Genomic DNA, 20797 nt, shown 5'->3' on the forward strand with positions numbered 1-20797 from the left:
TAGTGCTACCATATTTTGGAATTTATTCAAGATTTTTGGTAGGGGGGCCAACTTCAGAAATATCAAATTCTATACAAATTGAGGTAGAAACATGGGGTCAACGGCAAACGTTAGTGCATCGTTAGTGCACCTAAACGCACTAAGCACTAACGTTAGTGCTACCATATTTTGGGATTTATTCAAGATTTTCGGTGGGGGGGCCAACTTCAGAAATATCAAATTCTATACAAATAAAGGTAGAAACATGGGGTCAACGGCAATCGTTAGTGCATCGTTAGTGCACCTAAACGCACTAAGCACTAACGTTAGTGCTACCATATTTTGGGATTTATTCAAGATTTTTGGTGGGGGGGCCAACTTCAGAAATATCAAATTCTATACAAATGGAGGTAGAAACATGGGGTCAACGGCAATCGTTAGTGCATCGTTAGTGCACCTAAACGCACTAAGCACTAACGTTAGTGCTACCATATTTTGGAATTTATTCAAGATTTTTGGTGGGGGGGCCAACTTCAGAAATATCAAATTCTATACAAATTGAGGTAGAAACATGGGGTCAACGGCAAACGTTAGTGCATCGTTAGTGCACCTAAACGCACTAAGCACTAACGTTAGTGCTACCATATTTTGGAATTTATTCAAGATTTTTGGTGGGGGGGCCAACTTCAGAAATATCAAATTCTATACAAATTGAGGTAGAAACATGGGGTCAACGGCAAACGTTAGTGCATCGTTAGTGCACCTAAACGCACTAAGCACTAACGTTAGTGCTACCATATTTTGGAATTTATTCAAGATTTTTGGTGGGGGGGCCAACTTCAGAAATATCAAATTCTATAAAAATAAAGGTCGAAACATAGAGTTAACGGCAAACGTTAGTGCATCGTTAGTGCACTTAAACGCAATAAGCACTAACGTTAGTGCTACCATATTTTGGGATTTATTCATAAGTTTTGGTGGAGGGACTAACCTCAGAAATATCAAATTCTATACAAATAGAGGTAGAAATATAGAGTTAACGGCAATCGTTAGTGCATCTTTAGTGCACTTAAACGCACTAAGGACTAATGTCAGTTCTACAATATTTTGAGATTTATTCAAGATTTTTGGTGGGGGAACTTCAGAAATATCAAATTCCATACAAGATGTAAAAATATGGGGTTAACGGCAATCGTTAGTGCTTCGTTAGTGCACTTAAACGCACTAAGCACTAACGTTAGTGCTACCATATTTTGGAATTTATTCAAGATTTTTTGTGGGGAGCCAACTTCAGAAATAACAAATTTTGGCAAATTTTTACTTTGACTCCAACTGTGACTTCTGTTAAGAATTATACTATAAGTACAAGGGCCACAATGTTATTATAGGATGTTAAGAATTATACTATAAGTACAAGGGCCACAATGTTACTATACGAAGTTAAGAATTATACTATAAGTACAAGGGCCACAATGTTACTAAACCTATAAGAACCGATTAAAGTCACAGTTGGAGTCAAAGTAAAGACTTGCCCAAATTTTATTCAAAATGTCGGTATTTTCAGCAAGCACTAACGAACGCAGCAATTACTTTGTTAGTGCTTGAAGTGGGCGCAAATTCACGCTGACCACCAATAATATTTTACTTGTAGCACCTGCACTAATTAAGCACTAACGTTAGTGGTTGGTGCACGATGAAGCACTAACGATGCACTGAGGATTGTACTAGAAGTGATCATTAGTGATTTTTAATTTGGCAGAAATTTGACACAGTGAAAAACTTCCCTTAAATTTCTTATGTGAGTTTCCTGAGATGTAACTGGTCATAACTATACTAATAGTGAAGCACTAACGAAACTGAACGTATTTTTAGAACCACATACGATGCACTAATAAACTGCTTTAATTTTTCCTTATTGGTTGAAGTGGGGGCGCCAAGTTCATATAATTGGCCATATCTACATCGATAGTTAAGCATTAACGGAACTATGGGTGTTTTGCAGAAGCGCTAACGATACATTAACGAATGGACTTATTTTTCGTTAGTGCTTGAAGTGAGAACCAAATTCACGCTGGCCCGCAAAGGTTTTTTACTTGTAGCACCTACACTAATGAAGCACTAAAGTTAGGTGTTGGTGTACTAGGAAACACTAATGTTACAAGTAAAGAAAATTTTCGAAATTAGCGTGAACTTAGCCCCTACTACAAGCACAAACGAAAAAATTAGTTTTATTCGTTAGTGCATTGTTAGTACCTTTAGAAGTTACAAGTAGTTTTGTTAGTGTTTCACACTTAGTGTGGATATGGCCAATCACACAAAACTCCCATAAAAAACAAATGAGGAATTATTCATTGTGTCAAATTCCCATCGCATTCAAAAGCACTAATTACCTCTGTTAGTGCAATTGTTAGTGCATCATAAGTGCTTCTTAGAGCACAAACACCTAACGTTAGTGTTTCATTAGTGTAGGTGTTACAAGTAAAAAAAAACCTTTGGGGAAGTCAGCATGAATTACGCACCCACACTTTAAGCAGGGGCCGCGGTGGCTCAGTGGTAGAGCGTTCACCTCTGGTGCATGGGGTCTCGGGTTCAAACCCTGCTCCCGCCAAGTGAACTTTGTGGTGGACAAACACCGTGTGCGTGGGTTTTCTCGGGGTTCTCCCGTTTCCTCCCACTTTCTTCATTCCACCATTTCATTCATTTCTCATCATCACCGTCTCCTTTAGCCTAACCGGCATAACCGTGGGACGTAAAACTCAAAGATTTCCACACTTTAAGCACTAACGAAAAAAATAGTGCCATTCGTTAGTGCTTCTATAAAGCACTAACAATTTCATTAGTGCCTCACTATTAGTGTAGTATATGGCCAATTACATATCACGAGACTCAAGAAATTTATGGCAAATTTTTTATTGAATCGTATTTCCGCCAAATTCAAAATCACTAAAGATCTCTTCTGGAGCAATCGTTAGTGCATTGTTAGTGCTTCTTAGTGCATCTACACCTAAGGTTAGTGCTTTATTAGTATAGGTGCTACAATTAAAATACTTTTTGAGGCCAGAGTGACCTTAGCGCCCCCACTTCAAGCACTAACTAAAAACTTAGTGCAATTCGTTAGTGGATTGTTAGTGCTTCTAGAAAACACTAACAGTTTAGTTAGTACTTCACTATTAGTTTAGTTATGGCTAATTACATGTTACCAAACTCACATAATAAATTTATGGGAAATTTTACATTGCATCAAATTTCCGTCAAATGCAAGAGCACTAATGATCTCTTCTAGTGCTATAGTTAGTGCTTCTAGAAAATACTAACAGTTTCGTTAGTACTTCAATATTAGGGTAGTTATGGACAATTACATGTCACGAAACTCCCATAAGAAATTTATTGGGAATTTTTAATTGTATCAAATTTCCGTCAAATTCGAAAGCACTAAGGATATCTTCTAGTGCAATTGTTAGTGGTCCTAAGTGCACCAACCTCTAACGTTAGTACTTCATTAGTGTAGGTGTTACAAGTACAATATCTTTGGAGGGCACGGGAACTTGCCCCAACTTCAAGCACTAACAAAAAATTAATGTCATTCGTTAGTGCTTCTAGAAAGCACTAAAGGTTTGTATGGATTTTGATATTTCTGAAGTTGGCCCGCCCAACAAAAATCTTGAATGAATCCCAAAATATGGTAATGCTAACGTTAATGCTTAGTGCATTTAAATGTACTAACGAAGCACTAACCATTGCTGTTAACCCCATGTTTCTACATCAATTTGTATGGAATTTGATATTTCTAACGCTGACATCTAACCAAAAACCTTGAATAAATCCCAAAATACGGTAGAACTGACATTAGTGCTTACTGCGTTTAAGTGCACTAACGATGCACTAACGACTGCCGTTAATCCTATGTTACTATCTCTATTTGTATAGAATTTGATAATATTGAAGTTGCGCACTCCACCAAAAATCTAGAATAAATTCCAAAATATGGTAGCACTAACGATAGTGCTTAGTACGTTTAAGTGCACTAACGATACACTAACGGTTGTCGTTAACCCCATGTTTCTACCTCTATTTGTATAGAATTTCATATTTCTGAAGTTGCCCCACCCCCCAAAAAAATATTGAATAAATCCCAAAATATGGTAATGCTAACGTTAGTGCTTAGTGCATTTAAGTGCACTAACGAAGCACTAACGATTGCTGTTAAACCCATGTTTCTACATCAATTTGTATGGAATTTGATATTTCTAACTCTGACATCTAACCAAAAATCTTGAATAAATAACAAAATACGGTAGAACTGACATTAGTGCTTACTGCGTTTAAGTGCACTAACGATGCACTAACGATTGCCGTTAATCCTATGTCACTATCTCTATTTGTATAGAATTTGATATTATTGAGTTGCCCACTCCACCAAAAATATAGAATAAATTCCAAAATATGGTAGCACTAATGATAGTGCTTAGTACGTTTAAGTGCACTAACGATACACTAACGGTTGTCGTTAACCCCATGTTTCTACCTCCATTTGTATAGAATTTCATATTTCTGAAGTTGGCCCCCCCACCAAAAATCTTGAATAAATCCCAAAATATGGTAGCACTAACGTTAGTACTTACTGCGTTTAGGTGCACTAACGATGCACTAACGATTGCCGTTGACCCCATGTTTCTACCTCCATTTGTATAGAATTTGATATTTCTGAAGTTGGCCCCCCCACCAAAAATCTTGAATAAATCCCAAAATATGCTAGCACTAATGTTAGTGCTTAGTGCGTTTAGGTGCACTAACGATGCACTAACGATTGCCGTTGACCCCATGTTTCTACCTTTATTTGTATAGAATTTGATATTTCTGAAGTTGGCCCCCCCACCGAAAATCTTGAATAAATCCCAAAATATGGTAGCACTAACGTTAGTGCTTAGTGCGTTTAGGTGCACTAACGATGCACTAACGTTTGCCGTTGACCCCATGTTTCTACCTCAATTTGTATAGAATTTGATATTTCTGAAGTTGGCCCCCCCACCAAAAATCTTGAATAAATTCCAAAATATGGTAGCACTAACGTTAGTGCTTAGTGCGTTTAGGTGCACTAACGATGCACTAACGATTGCCGTTGACCCCATGTTTCTACCTCTATTTGTATAGAGTTTGATATTTCTGAAGTTGGCCCCCCCACCAAAAATCTTGAATAAATCCCAAAATATGGTAGCACTAACGTTAGTGCTTAGTGCGTTTAGGTGCACTAACGATGCACTAACGATTGCCGTTGACCCCATGTTTCTACCTCTATTTGTATAGAATTTGATATTTCTGAAGTTGGCCCCCCCACCGAAAATCTTGAATAAATCCCAAAATATGATAGCACTAACGGTAGTGCTTAGTGTGTTTAAGTGCACTAACGATGCACTAACGATGCGCTAAGTTTTGTGAAAATCTGTCTGCATAAAGATGGGTGGGGGGGCTAACTTCATATGAAGTTGGCCCCCCCACCAAAAATCTTCAATATCTCGTAAACGCTGATAGCACTAACGTTAGTTCTGAGTGCACTAACGTGCACTAACGATGCACTAACGATGTGCAATGTTTGGTGTAATTTGGGAGAGGTGGGGGGGCCAACTTCAGGCACGTTTATAAAAATCCTTTTTGGATTTTGTCTTTTTTTCGTAAGTGGCTTCTGTCGGCTGGTTACTAATACTCGTAAAAAGCACATGTTGTTTACAAATATAAAGGAACATTGCAACAATCATGGGAAAACTAGCATACAATATCTGTTTTCTTTCTGGTGTTTTAATATCATTCCTTTCATTCACGATGGTGGCCAACACAAAATAATCGTGAGAATCTCGTCCAAATCGAAATCTCTTAGTGTCACAATATTGTATATTAGAGGATACATCAGGTCAGTAGTATGCAAGATATTTAGATGTTTCCTTATTGTGTGATTAAGAATATCTGATATATTTATCATTCGTAAGCTTAAGAGTCCAGCAGAAAAAAGCCTAGAGCCCCAACCAATCACAAAGGACAATAACTACTAATACTACTATCTTAACCGTCTGCTTTCGGTACCTCCGAAAAGTGGAAACGTTGCTAGCAAAATTTATTTCCATGATTTATTATTCTGTTAGAATAAACCGAAGAATTTCTTTAGCTTTATTGAAAGTCAAATGACAGCCAAATGTTGTTACTCAGATAAACACAGTACAATGAACAATAAATTTATAGCAATCAGTGATTTATAGTTCAATGTACTGTGTTTGCCTGAGGTAGTAGTGTTCAAGTTCAAATAACGTATCCTTTCAATTAATTTAATTAACCTTGAAACGTTAAAAATACTTTATATGCAAAATTTAAAAAGTTAAAAAAATGCATGCAGTTATTTTTCTCTAAATATTAGTAAACAGCTTTTGAATTGTCTTCTCTTATCTATAAGTGTCCTTTCTTCTAAACCTTTGATGATAAAAGTTAAAATTTACAGTTCAGGAATATTGAAAAATAGTCATAAATCTTCACTACAGATATGGACACAAAACAATATATGTGCAGCCTTAAAAATACTATAAAATCAAGGAAATATTAGGTCGATATATATATAAATGAGCTGCCACGAATGAATCCTTTATTAAGCAGATATTCTTATTAACGAAGGACTATTCTATTATGGCAGTTCTACATCAGCTTTACATTATCTCTACCTGGGGTAAAAGTGGATCTGAAAAGGTAGGGGGGACATGACGTCACGCCGTCCCTTGCGCCTATCTTTGCCCATTGTATTTTTCTTAGAAAATGGGAGGACGCTACAGATATTTTCTGGAAGTGGGAGGACGACGTCCTCCTGCGTTCCCCTACACTATTACCCCTGATATGTACACTACTTGCGAGCACTCATTGCGTTCTATTATATAAAGGACAATTTTAGCGTAAAAACCCATCAAGCGTTCATCTTGTCCGAAATACGTCCATATACCGACCTTGAATTTGTGACTAAAAGAATGGTGAAGATAAATAATTCTAATAGTTGATTAAAACTTTTCGATGCCGACGAAATAATGATATTTGTATCATACTTCCAGTGTTAAAAAGTTTTATGTATTCTAAGTTTATTCATTTATTTACAACAATTCCAACAGGGACGATCATCCCCAATTATGAGAGATTTTACTACAGTTAATTTACAATTTTAACTTACACTTAAAAAACGAATACACAAACAATTTTACAAAAAATATGAAGAAATAATATTCTCTCTCTCTCATATATATATATATATATATATATATATATATATATATATATATATATATATATATATATATATATATATATATATATACACGAGGGTGGTTCAATAATTACTGTCCCCTGACCTATAAGGAGTACTACTTTTCCAAAAAGTCTCCTTTCATAGTCATGCACTTCTTCCACTTATCCTGTAAAGCCACTATGCTAGCTTCAACAAAAGTCTCTGGCTGAGCCGTGAGCCATTCCTCCACAGATTCAATAAATAGGTTCAGGAATCCAGTTTCACTCAAATAATACAGATGAATTTTTAGGACTATTGGAGAAATGTTTTATAAACAAAGTTAAAATTTCCAGATTTTAAGCATTTGTACGTTAGTGATCATTACCATTTACCAAGGAAGACCATATTCTACGAAGGCTGTTGCCAGAACTAAAAGTAGAATGACAACTCCAACTCTTCAACTTAAGACCTTTGTATTTATGTTGAACTGAATGAGGACGACTGTTAGACTGTTACAGTTATCACGTTCCGGTAATGTGAGTGTTATATATGCAACAAGTGATATTAGTTTACCTATACTTGTCATGCTGAAATGCAGATTTTTCCCCGCGAGGTGGTGGCACACGACAAGCGATATTACCCACCAGTGTCGTATGTACGGGAATAAGTAAGGTGCCCTTAAGTTGCCGTGCCACCATGAAACATCATTATTAGGACAAAGATAGATAACTGGTTTCAATGAAGATGTAAGATGTAAGAAGAAGAAGGTGTAATATTAGAGATTGTAGAGAGATGCACTCTTTTAGTTACCAATTTTTATTTCTTCAATATAATATTTACAATATTAATTTATATGACAATCACAGATTTTAAACAGACAACGAAAAATATTATTTCAATACAAAGGAATGATCAACATTGTGAAGAGTTTTTAACGTTTGACGAAATTAACACAAAGCCTCATTGAAGTACCAAAAAGAAACAGTACATTTATCATTTCTTACAAATGATCACTGTAAACCTAAAAAAAAGAAAGAAAAAAAAAAAAGAAACCTCAAGTACAGAAAAGAAATTTACAAAATATTATTTGACTAGTTAAAAAAAAAAAAAAAAGAAATTATTAGAAAAAATACATTTTTCTTCACCATGAAACAAAAACAGTTTTAATATTAAATTTACAGTGTGTGCAAAAAAAAACTCTCTACGAATAGCCGTGCTAATTATCCACAACGGTGTATAACAGTATTTCTCTGTGTAAGATATCTAACAATATTTTCCGAAAATGTTTTCTTCCTTTATCAATATCACCATTAACAACAATTGAATTACCGAAATGACACATTAAACCACGATTTTATTTATTTATTTATTTATTTATTCGTTGAATCAACATTACTTCAAAAAAATTTCACTTGCTATTTAACCGTGTTCCAACAAAACACTAATTTACTCTAATCAGAACAATTTCGTCAGTCATTTGCGTAATCGAAGTAGTCAATGTTGCTTTCTTGGGATGGTTTTCCAGTTTGATTTGCTTCCATCTTATCTGGTGATGATGAATTTTGTGCTAGTTTCACTGGTAGCATTTCGACCCTGAAATAAGATAGAGACGTGTCAGCTATGTGTAAGAAAATAAACGCAACGAGAATGTCACTTAAAGTATCTTCATGCGTAGAGAAGAAGCGAACTGGTACAGAAAACCAGAAATAACTTCGCTGAGACCAAATAGCTAGATGAAACTCGTGTTGCCTACCCAGTGCCGTGCCGACATAGAAAATCAGCGCTCGGAGCGAATATACGACGGCGCTCCCATACATATGAGTGAGATCAACAGTCCAGCCGCGAAGCATAAGAAATATTTCAAAAATAAACCCTGCTTTTCCTTGATTTTGATATATATATATATATATATATATATATATATATATATATATATATATATATATATATATATATATCTTTTTTCCTCCCGATTTCTGCACCCCCATACTTCGGAGCCCGGGCCCGTTGCTCCGCTCGCTCCCCGCCCTTACGGCACGGCACTGGGCCTACCATAAACTTTCATGAGCTGTAACGCCATGAAGTCAGATTAATGGTGTCCAATGTTTTATAGAGTATTAATTTACATTATTATTATTATTATTATTATTATTATTATTATTATTATTATTATTAGTGAAATGAATGGGAATTTAACAGTAATTTTACTGGGTTCTTCAAATCAATTAGTTTCGTGAAAATAATATGTCCGTTTTGACGTCTTGGGGAACTAATCTTAGCAACACAACACAGGGATGGACTAAGGTCACGTCACATAATATAAGTCCAGCAAACAAGCTGTGGGTTATTCAGACAGTCATCAGAAGGCAGTCTATTATTGAACAGCGTCCTACGAAAGTACACAATGGAGAACACACAACTGCAAGTCATTTTTTTATATTAATTCAAACTAAGACATTCTGCACACTCAAAAACATGGGCCTCGAACGGAGAATAAACCCACAATTTGCCGTTACTTTGCCAAATTTTGTTCCGGTGACAAAACTGTAAAACAAGCCCCGATGAAGATCACCATGTTTGGATGATCTCCTCTGGAAAGTGTTCGTGCCATCGCAGACTAGTTAGGCAAACTCAAATGCCATTCAGCGGCTCAGTGCAATCGGTAAGGCAAAACGATTGGATTCATGGGTGCCACATGCGTTACCACCTCCAAACAAGAATCGCTGTCTGGAAGTGTGCAGTTCTTTGAGTGTACGGTTTAGTTAAAACTTATTACATCGGACGATCACTTCTGGTGAAATACAGATCTTATACGAAAATCGTAAATGGTCAGAATAGTGGAAGGTCGTAACCAACGTCTAGAACAGTGTCACTGGGCATAGGCAATATAGTCAAATATATCCTCCAACCATATTGCTGCAGAGTAGCCTGCGTAAGCCTTGCAGTATGCGGATAAGCGTTATCATGTAATAAAGTTGTTCCTACGCTCAGCATTCCACGTCTCTTATTGTGAATCACTCTCCACAGTTTCCGCAAAGTGTTAAAGTACCATTAGGATCTGGTAATATGCCCGTTAAGTCAGAACTGGGCGAAAAAACCCTGTGATCCGAGAAAATTAAGCACAACTTTTCAAGTAGACAATATTTGTTTGAATTTGGTGTTGACGGGCGAACTACTATGTTGCCAGTTCATGGACTATTACTTGGTTTCTGGGGTCACGTAGGACACCAATGTTTTGTTTCCTACCGGCGCGGTGTATGTTCACTCTAGGTTACCTGTTATTTACATCCTCATGAAATATTAGAAAATTAATTAATAATACCTGTGGCGTTTAAGGAATCTTAAGATTCGGATCTTTCTCTCCACAGCAACTAAAGGAACAAAGAAATAAAAAGTCTAAATAATCTTAAAGTATTATTTTGTGTTTGCAGTTCCTTGTACCTCAGCCGCACATTTAAAAGATACAAGTAAACAAACAACTTGAAATGTGGATATATGGCATTTTCAAAATTCTCTAGTATAGAGTTCAAGTAATCTGTTATCTCCCAGACAATACTCTTAGATATAGGTTACGTAGTTCAGTGATAAAGCGCTCACTTCTGGTGCGAGAAGTCTCAGTTTCGACCTTAGAAAATGAAATGAAATCCGAGTTTTACGTGCCACGGTAACGCCGGTTAAGCTAAAGGAGACGGTGATGATGAGAAATAAATCTAATGGTGGAATGAAGAAAGTGAAAGGACACAGAAGAATCCCGAGAAAACCATGCATACACTGTTTGTCCATCACAAAGTTCCCTTGGCGAGCTGGGATCGAACCAGAGACACCATGCACCAGAGATGAACGCTCTACTACTGAGCCACCGCGGCCCCGTTTTGATTTTAGAATGAATGAACATCGTGTCCGTGGAATTTCTGGGAGTTCTTCCCTCATTCTCAGTCTTTCAATTCTTTCAAAATCATACACCTTTATTATTAGGGCATATCCGTCAGACGTAAAACTAGAAACATGCAAATGAATTGCCTAAATACATTGCGATTAGTATTAGCTCTGCATACCTCATATTAGAGTCCTTAGTATTTAGAATCGGTCCTGGAACTTTCCTCTGTCCCATCTCCCGTTGAATAACTTCTAAAAGACTCATACTAGGTAACCAGCTCTGGGAAACAAAACAGTTAGTTTATAATACAAAAGCATTTTAAAATCTAGTTTATTACTCACAATGAATAAATTAATAAATAAAAAGTAATAATTTGATCTAGGACTTGAAATGGATATGATTCTTTTCACGTCAAAGACTTGCACAAAATATTTTACATATAATAAATGTATTCGATATAGACCCCAATTACTCAAATATTTTTAGAAGACATACATTATCAAACGTGATATAATATTTGTATTAAAGCCATGTCAGACACACTCCTTCATGAACAGTAATGTCAGTGAGTTTAGTTCGGTTCAGAAAACGAAAGTTTAGTTCAGTTCAGTTGCAAAAAATACAAAATTTTATTCTAAATTATACATCACGATTACTTGTATCCTGCAATCATTTCCTGATCAACGGATCCTCCACAATATCCTCCTCTTTAATATAAATACTAATCTCACTGTAACACTGTCTATTAATAGAAACGCGTTCGATTCCCTGTGGGAGCTCGTGTGGTTTGGATCCCATATAATGCTGCATGTTCATGACTCATATAAAATCACTGCTCAAAGGGAAAACTAAACTCTTAACCGACTATCCATCCATCAACACACTCTTCTCTCTTCTCTTCCATCCCATTTATCTTATCCTTAGAATATGATTTACTCAGCAAGATCTTAAAATACATACCAACACGTTTGAGATGCTAAATTCAGCTGATCGTGCGTACCCTAGTTAAATCTTACGATTTTCATTTTGTATAATAGGCATTAATTTACAATAACAATAAAAGGAAATGACGAACGTATCTTTCGCATTTTACTTCGTTCCTTAGAACAATTTCGGCACCCGTAAAAATTCCTGGTTGCTTTTTTCAAGTCCATTTTGTCATTTAAAACAGTGAAATGAACTAAAACTCTTATTTAATAACGAACAACTTGTAACCGACCAAGTATTCGAGAATTTAGACGAAGTTGGCGAACAACTCTAGATGTAGGTAGGCAACCTGATTCTTTAACTTTAAGGTGAAGTGCACTTGACAAAGGCGACGAGGTTCCGAAATTGTTCCCCTAACGAGGAAAGAAAAATACGCAATGTAGTTTCGTAATTTCCTAGTTAATACAGAAATATCACTGTTCAAAGACATCCCTAAATAAGTTTTCCAATACCAAGATTCTTATTTTATATTATTACACACAAAACTCAACACCAATGCGTTCTTACAGAGAAAATTTCTTACAGTATAGGTTTAACAGTTTGGTACTAAAGTTGAGATGAGTTCAAACATGATTTTTTAAAACACAGACGGTGTAATTATATCGAATAGCAGACTTTAAAAACTGAAGAATTAAAAAAAAGGAATTGTTAATCTAGTAATTCGAGCCCATGTAAAGGCATAGATTATGGATATATGATTTAAATGAGTTGGTTCTGCATCCACGAATTTTCTTTGCCAAATACATAAATACGAATCCGTGAGTTATAAATTCAGAGTTGTATTTTTTGTTCTTATTAAAGCATAATGACTTTTTTAAAACTGAGAACTAAAAAAAAATGCGTGTTTATGAAACAATGTAAATATTCCTTAATAGCCATGTACTGATAATGACAAGTTATATATATATATATATATATATATATATATATATATATATATACACAATTAGATTAATAAATTGAGCTCAAGGTTATTATTTCATTATTAAATAAGCATTGTATCAGTTCATTTAGAAAACAGATTGCTTACTTTCTCCTTTGACGCTGTTGCTACTACGTTGCGCTTGGGTTCTTTATCATATGCTACTGATTCACATCCAAAATGTTCACAATATTCATGAACAAACTGTCGCTTATCTCTGTTCATGGGTTCAAAGGAGAAACTTCGACTCTTCTGCTTAGACTGAAATGATAATGAAAACATTCATTTCTATACAAGTTTATGCACTTCAGAATTTCAAGGTAGAATCAGACAGACAGACAGACAGACAGACAGACAGACAGAGAGAGAGAGAGAGAGAGAGAGAGAGAGAGAGAGAGAGAGAGAGAGAGAGAGAGAGAGAGAGAGAGAGAGAGAGAGAGAGAGAGAGAGAGAGAGAGAGAGGTAAGTTACAAAACTGTAATGGAAATTGCTTACATAAGCAGCTTCTTATGTTTTCTGTAACGGTGTCAAAAAAACACTATACAAGTGAAGGTATAGGCACAAAAATGGCGTTACATGAACATAAGAAGGTTGTAACGGTATGATCAATTTTTTTTTAGATACTTTCCTAATCTTTTAAAAACTTTCTCTTGATTCTGGCTCAAAGTTTAAGAGCATGGCACTGGAACCTAGAAATCTCAGCTTTTTTGAAACCCACAATATTTCCCTTGTGGAGCATCAGGCTCCCCAGTAGTCTGGGAAATTTTAGATGTTACGTAGTTTTAAATAGATATCACAGTAGTTAAACTAGGTTCTTAAGAGTTCAGCACATTCGTCCCTTCTCACTCTCTCTTCAGAAAGAACTACAAACAAAACTCGTGTCAAAGTTTTTCTATAATTTTGCTCAATTCTAATAAAAAAAAAATTTTACTGCCAGAACACTATTAGCCTTATATTTAACAATACATTACATTTTACAACGTTTTACTACGTATTATTTTTACAGTGAGTACTTTTTTTTTATTATTTTAATCTTAAAAATTATGAGGTTCAATCGGGTATACAGTGGATAGAAACAGCTAAAAAAAAAATTAAATTAGAATGAAGCAAATCAGAATCAAACTTGTACGGAAAGTGTACTAATATTGACGAAAACATAATACATTCATTCATTTTTTTTATATAGAATATTACATAATTTTCTAACCTTGGATTCCAAAGCATTTTTAAACAATATTTTAATTTTTTTTTTTTTTTTTTTTTTTAACTAAAAGCATGGAAGAATTTACCTCTTTACATATTTTATAAGAACAGATACTCGCACGAGCTGTTCCTTCAAATAATAGTATCAAATATTTAAACATTAAGTTGCGAAGATCTCAATGCGGCTGTCAAAACCTCAATATGGCACGTCTGTTGGATAGTGTGAACAAAAACATAGCAAGAGATTGGAGTGGGTGTATACTCCAAAGGTCTTTCTGCACCCATTAATGTCTAAATTCAATAACAAGCCCGCTATGAAAGAAAAATGTAAGATAGAAAATATGCAAACAAAGTGATAAAGGCATTAGGGTAACATTAGTAACACAGTGGGATATTAATCTTCTTTTGCCGGGACTTCGCTGCAACCGTTAGTATGAAAGATAGAAAGTCAAATATTTGTCGGGATTGCCAATTGAACTAGAAATGAGAAGTACTTTTAGTGACAACAGACAGGGGACAATACATAGAAGGAAGCAAGAAATGAATTAAGTATGAACCTAGGGAAATTCAATGCGGATAGGACATGGAGGTGACGAAGAAACGAAAACTTCAGAGGTCGTTCAGTGGTCATCTCCGACTAGTGTTGATACACCTGCTGGTAAGGCAAAGTCAGCTCGAAGCCCAGCATTATGACAACTTACAAGCAGATCTTGAATACTTAGTCTTTCTCCACTGGCTATACACAATAGTGGGTCTTCGGCACGAAGTAGATATCCATGTCTTAAGTGTGAATATCCAATGTGAAATAGAGTTAGAATTCGTTCCTCCTATCGAGAAGATCTTGAGCTGGTGACAGCCTGATCCCATTCGAGCTGCCAGCACTGATGCAACTGAGTAGTGAATAGCGATCGCAGGTTCGTGCTGGGTATGGGAAGATTAATTTCTCTTCCTTCATAGGCAACAACTTTCGTTGTACGGTCTACCTCTTCATTCCACCTATGCCAACATGGCTCGGAACCGGAAAGAGCTGCACCTCACATATTTGTACGTACTAATTATAGAAGGATTTACTGGACGAAAGGATATTTATTTTGTATATCAAGAAGGCTACTCAGGACACTTTGCGAGTCACAACAGATTAAGATCCTGCATATATGACATATATGGACATAACGAGTCTATAATGTGAATATTGAAGAGAAGGTGTGTAATTTAAATCCATAAGTATGTGTAGTTCTTAGAAGATACATCCAACAGAATCAGAATCTCTGGAACCATCATTAAAAACAGACAGTGGAGTCTTGAAACTGCTGTGAGGAGGAGCAAAATTCGCGTTGAAATTCGTGTGGGCTAGTGCTTGGCTCCTTATACTGAACCAGATGTAAAGAAATAGCTGGACGAAGTACCTTTCATGGGATTGCGGGTAGAAAACCAACATGACATAACGGCAAGGTCATCCAGAAGTCCCAGAGCACCAATTCCAAAAGGTCTAATCGTGTTGAGTCGTGCTTGATAATGCTGGTAGCGATCTCTCGTTTCAAGTGCAAAAGATGAAGGATAGTGAGGCATTGATTTTAGATGAGAAAATAGTAGATCAGCTGATGACGGCGCTGAGTTACAATGCATCCATACTCCAACTTCGAACGAACTGAGAAAGAAGTCATAGAAGAAAAATGCGCCAACATAAGAAATATGAGACAACACTTTTAAAAGACGAGTGCTCGTAGACAGTGATAGTTAACCTCTTGTAGATGGACTGCCCAAGACAACCGGTGATCAAACTAAAGGCCTAGAAATCGGGTGCTGCGACAGAAGGCAAGCGTATTGGCCCAGGTAAAAATCTGGATGATATTCGCAGCTGCATAAGCGACAAAAGTGGACAATCTTGTCGATGGAAAAAGTAAATCCAGTGGTCGTTGACCATCGTGAAACTTGCTCAGAATGAGTTGGAGCTGTTTAGCTGCAACACAGATTACATGAGCGGCAATAAATTGCCAAGTCATCCACATACATTCCACGAACAGAAGTGAGTATTTGTATCACAGCAACATTTACTGCTAAGAGCCACACGCAAGACACCATCTTGTGGAATGCCATCTTCTTGCAAGAAGCGGTTGAAGAGTCAGGATTCTAATCGGATTTGGAAAATATCGATCTCCCAAAACTGGTGTAGAAAGAAGCCCGTATGGCCTCCTACTGCCAAAAGAAGTAGCTGACGTATAATTCCGTAATGCCAAGTAGTGTTATAAGCCTTCAGAAGATCAAAGAAGATGGTGATAGCGAAAAGTATCCTGGATTTCAATTTTAAGATGAACAAGATGATCAGTACTGGAACGGCGGTTCCGGAAACCACATCATTGGCTGGAAAGCATGTAGTTAGTTTCTAAATACCATGCTACCTGTACATTGATCATTTCATCCAATAACTTCCATAAACAATTGATTAAAACAATTAGTCTATAACTGCAGCTAGGAGTGACGTAGCCGATTTCCCTGGTTTCAGGATAGGAAAAATATAAGCTTCACGTCAGGGAACAGGGAGGATCCTCCAATCCAGATACAATTATAGAGGTTTAGAAGTTGTCAGTCAGTGACAGGAAGACTACGAAGCATAGTATAATGAATTGGATCTGGTCCAGATGTAGTGCTTTCTAGTGTCAGTGACAGAACTGAAGCACTAAAAGCAGAAACAGAAGTTAAGTTCAGCAGAAGTAAAAAGGAAGTTGTAATTTTCATTGTTTGCTGACGTAAACTGTAAGCGCCTACGTTCTGCTCGTGTTTTAACTTGTAGGAAGTCAGGCAAATAATTTGTCGAACTAGAAAGAGCAGCAAAATGCTGTCCAATTTATTGGCAATATGCTTTTGGTTAGTGATCAGTTCGTCTTGCACAAGGAGCGCAGAAACATCGACTGAAGCGGAATAATCCTGAAGAGTAAGAACTTGGGACCAAACAGCACGCATTGAACTATGTGCAATTAAACTGGAACCATACTCGCGAAAGTTATGTTCTTTCTCTTCTTGAATCAAGTGGCGTGTTCCAACACGGAGAAGGAACTGCCAAATTGTCAGCAGTACAAGCACGTATAAAGCGAAGTGCTCAGAGTCGTGCAAGAATAGCTCGACGTATTTCTTTCGACTACCAAAGAACAATAAGTTTTCGAGCACCCCACCTAACAATGGAATCGAGGCATTAGCAGCAGACCACACTTGCGTGAAAGGCCTCAAGATGTTTATTAACAGAAATCTGGGGGTCTAGTATAAAGCCAAAGCTGTCAGAAAACTGTCCCCCGTCTGCACGGCTGAGATTGTCCCGGAGACGGAAATGATTTGAGTAGCAATGGATATTGTTAGCTGCTGCGCAGTATTCACTGCTGGCGCAACAGAGAGATGACATGTATCAGTGCTGACATCAACAATCTGTTTTCTGTGCGAACGAACAGATTTCGTAGCAGATGAAAAAAACTGAGGTAAAAGTATATGCCGGTTTGATGTGGCACTTGGACTCAGTAGCGGAAATCTTTTCAGCAATCGTAAGTTAGTGAATTGTCTTTGAGTGTCAGACAGTTACGAGAACCAGCCGATGTGATGCATTCAGGCGGGACCGTACACTGTGTTGGACTATGTGCTGCGTCAGAAAAATTGACATAAATGGCAAAAGCATTGCATGACGTACATAGCTGGCATTTAAAACAGCTGAAATAAATAAGTACTTAATTCAATATTTCTGTACATGCGTGAACATGTACTTTTCTTAACATGTACATACTAAAATCACCTTTAGACGTAAAATGTAAGATCTCGAAATTCAAAAAATTTCCATTGTGCTACGGAACTATCACTACAAAATGAAACTTCCACAAATTGTTGGAGCTCATACCTGTTTTGCTAACTGGACTAATTCCGTCAATTTCTCATGAATCATCTGAACAAAACGAGCATCTTTCTTGGCCCACTGCTTCATAAAATCGGAGTAACGAGGTTGAAGCTTGTTACTAAGATCAGGATTACGGATTTGAAGACCAAGAGCCAATTTCCGGTTTCGTTCTATTAACTGACACTCTTCATTACATTCTAGCCTGAAAATGAACAACAATATTGTATTACGGAATTCTTAAATATGACAAGAATCAACAAAAATGAGTTAATATTCTTTAAAATTGAAAATAAGATATGAATTTAAATTCTAATGATGAAACCTACAATTCACATTGTGAGAAAAATAAAGTATGTTCGCCGTTCACATTCATTTTCATATTTTATTTTCACAATGTGAATTGTAGGTTTCTAACGTACAGTGTGTGTTAGAAAGGTAGAGACTGATTTTCTTTTAATAATGAATTTAATCATTTTTAGAAATCAAGGTTATCCCCTTTACAATGGTCCGGTTCGACAGCTACACAATGATAGAGTTGTTCCCATTTTTCGCAGCAGTGCTACAAAATTTCTGCTGGATACCTTTCAACTCGCCGGTCACACTCTTCTGGGTATTATCCAAAGTATCAAAGTGGCGCGGTTTCACGTGGTTTTTGAGGAAGAGGAAGAAGCCAAAGGGTCAGAGATCCAGTGAATAGGGATGTTGAGAAATCACAAACATACTTTTTCTGCCAAAATTTCACTGATGAAGACTGCTATGTAACATAGTTCTGTGAAACAATCTTGGTGTATACTTTTCTCATGCCAAAATTCTTTAAAAGTTGATGGATTGTAAACAAGCTGTAATGTAACTCACCAGGGGGGAAGGCGGACGGGCCTAGTGGAGTTGTGGAGCTTTCCATAGGGGCCGGTCCATTACAATTTCAAGGAGCCAGTAGATCTAAAAGACTTTCAGACAGTAAAATATGACCAAATCAAAAGATGTAGGCTATATCTGTAAAATATTTTTAAAATGTAGGCCTATTGAAAAGTCAAAATAATTAATTTCTTAATTTCCAATTCAAAAATTAATTCCTTTCCTGAGGTAATAGGCCTTCATTTTCGAAATACAACACTGTTCTTTATTTTGCATAACGCTTAGGCAAGGGCTGTAATGTAAAAAGAATCATGTGTCTATACCGATATTTTATCTCGAGTCAATGGAAAGAAGGTAAACGTGGAATGGAAACGATGAAACCCTTAGAACATGTTCGAGTTTCAGAGAAGAGCGACTCGGTAAAAAGGTCGTTTGTAAATTTGTGTACAAATTTTGTTTTGTATGAAGTTGAAAATAAAAAGCTAAAACCCCCCCCCCCCCCAAAAAAAAAATCTTTCTCTTAAAACAGTAAAATACCTGTAGTATTGTGACGATTGTGTGGTAAAGGAACATTGAGAATACTAAGCACAAAGTAGACCTATCTCGAATTGAATATAGATTCATTTACAATATAGTTTATGTATTTTAATTTAAAAAGGGTAAATTTAAAAATATAAAATTATAAAAATTATTATTGGATAACAAAAAAAGGGGGGCTACTTTTTTTTGAAAGGGGCCAGTTGGTGGAATTGTTCCACAGTGAAATTTTCATCCCAGTCCGCCCCTGTAACTCTCCACTGATTATTCTTGTAATTTGTTTTTAAGACTGAGTTTTCCCGCATGAGGTTCATCTTTCACTTGTTCTTGATCTTTCCAAAATGGATTTATGCCACCTAAACACTTATGCCCTGGTTAGGAAAAGTTGTCCATAAGCACTTTGTAACATTTTGTAAGTCACAGAAACAGACTAGCCAAGATTCACACAAAATTTAATGGCACAACATAGCCCAAGCTCTTGCCATTTCATTTTCGTAACGCACCTCACAAACAAAACTTCACCTCAGACGCTATCAACAATAGTCTAGCAATTGCAATAAGTTCAAACTTGTACTGAGTCAATGGCAAGAGTTAATCGAACTACTGTGTGAAGGTGGAGGCAACAGCATTGTCGGTTTGTGCACAGTGTTGACAGTCTCACTACGTTTCTAACACACAACGTATGCACACTATTTGTAAGTTTTATACGTTGTTACAATTATAGTTTCTCTCTCAACTTAAATAAATCTGAGTACTATAGGATAACAATTACTAAAGTAAACTCCTACATTTTCTGCAGTGCAATATGTAACAATAATTATAAGGAAGATGGAGATGAGTAAAATCAAACATCTTGTAAGTAATTATAATATGCAAGTTTCCTTGAATGAACGATTATGAGTCAGTTACTCGATAGGTGCTCTTACATTTTAAAAAGCTCTTTTCCACATGAACAGAGACAACACATTGACGGATCACGCACTAAATCTTTCTCATTCAGAAGCAATATATTCCACCTTTCTAACACTTGCAGTTGCATGTAACAGTCCATTCTTGGATTTCCTTACGCATGAAATAAGAGGTTTTTTTTTTTTAAATACGCAGAATTCCAGCACAAAAATTACTTTAAAATGTGCTGAAAGACTGGCAGTTTAAAGCCTATAGGTCTTAAATCATCAAACAGTCTCAAGTTCTTACAATCTATCTTAAGGAGTTTCGAAATTATCGCATACAAACAAAACTATGTTTGGCAAATGAGGGCTTCCAGTGCGAGAAGATGATTTAGCTAGGCCTTAACTCAGGAACACACTCATT

The 20797-nt window shown here is 36.4% G+C and overlaps 1 protein-coding gene across 1 annotated transcript in view; it reads right to left on the reverse strand.

Moving 5' to 3' along the window:
* Window positions 1–8028: 8028 nt before the first annotated feature.
* The window catches only part of LOC145668919 (protein shuttle craft-like), a 73396-nt gene continuing 60627 nt past the window's right edge, over window positions 8029–20797 (reverse strand). The window contains exons 11-14 of the mRNA XM_081737198.1: window positions 18095–18293; window positions 13123–13275; window positions 11284–11384; window positions 8029–8821 (exon numbers count right to left, since the gene is read on the reverse strand). Coding sequence (XP_081593324.1) covers window positions 8698–8821; window positions 11284–11384; window positions 13123–13275; window positions 18095–18293 — 577 coding nt within the window. The 3' untranslated portion in view covers window positions 8029–8697. The remainder of the gene's footprint in view (window positions 8822–11283; window positions 11385–13122; window positions 13276–18094; window positions 18294–20797) is intronic.

This window comes from Thermobia domestica, chromosome 13 (genome assembly GCF_964235325.1).
Source record: "Thermobia domestica chromosome 13, izTheDome1.hap1.1, whole genome shotgun sequence".
NCBI lineage: Eukaryota > Metazoa > Arthropoda > Insecta > Zygentoma > Lepismatidae > Thermobia > Thermobia domestica.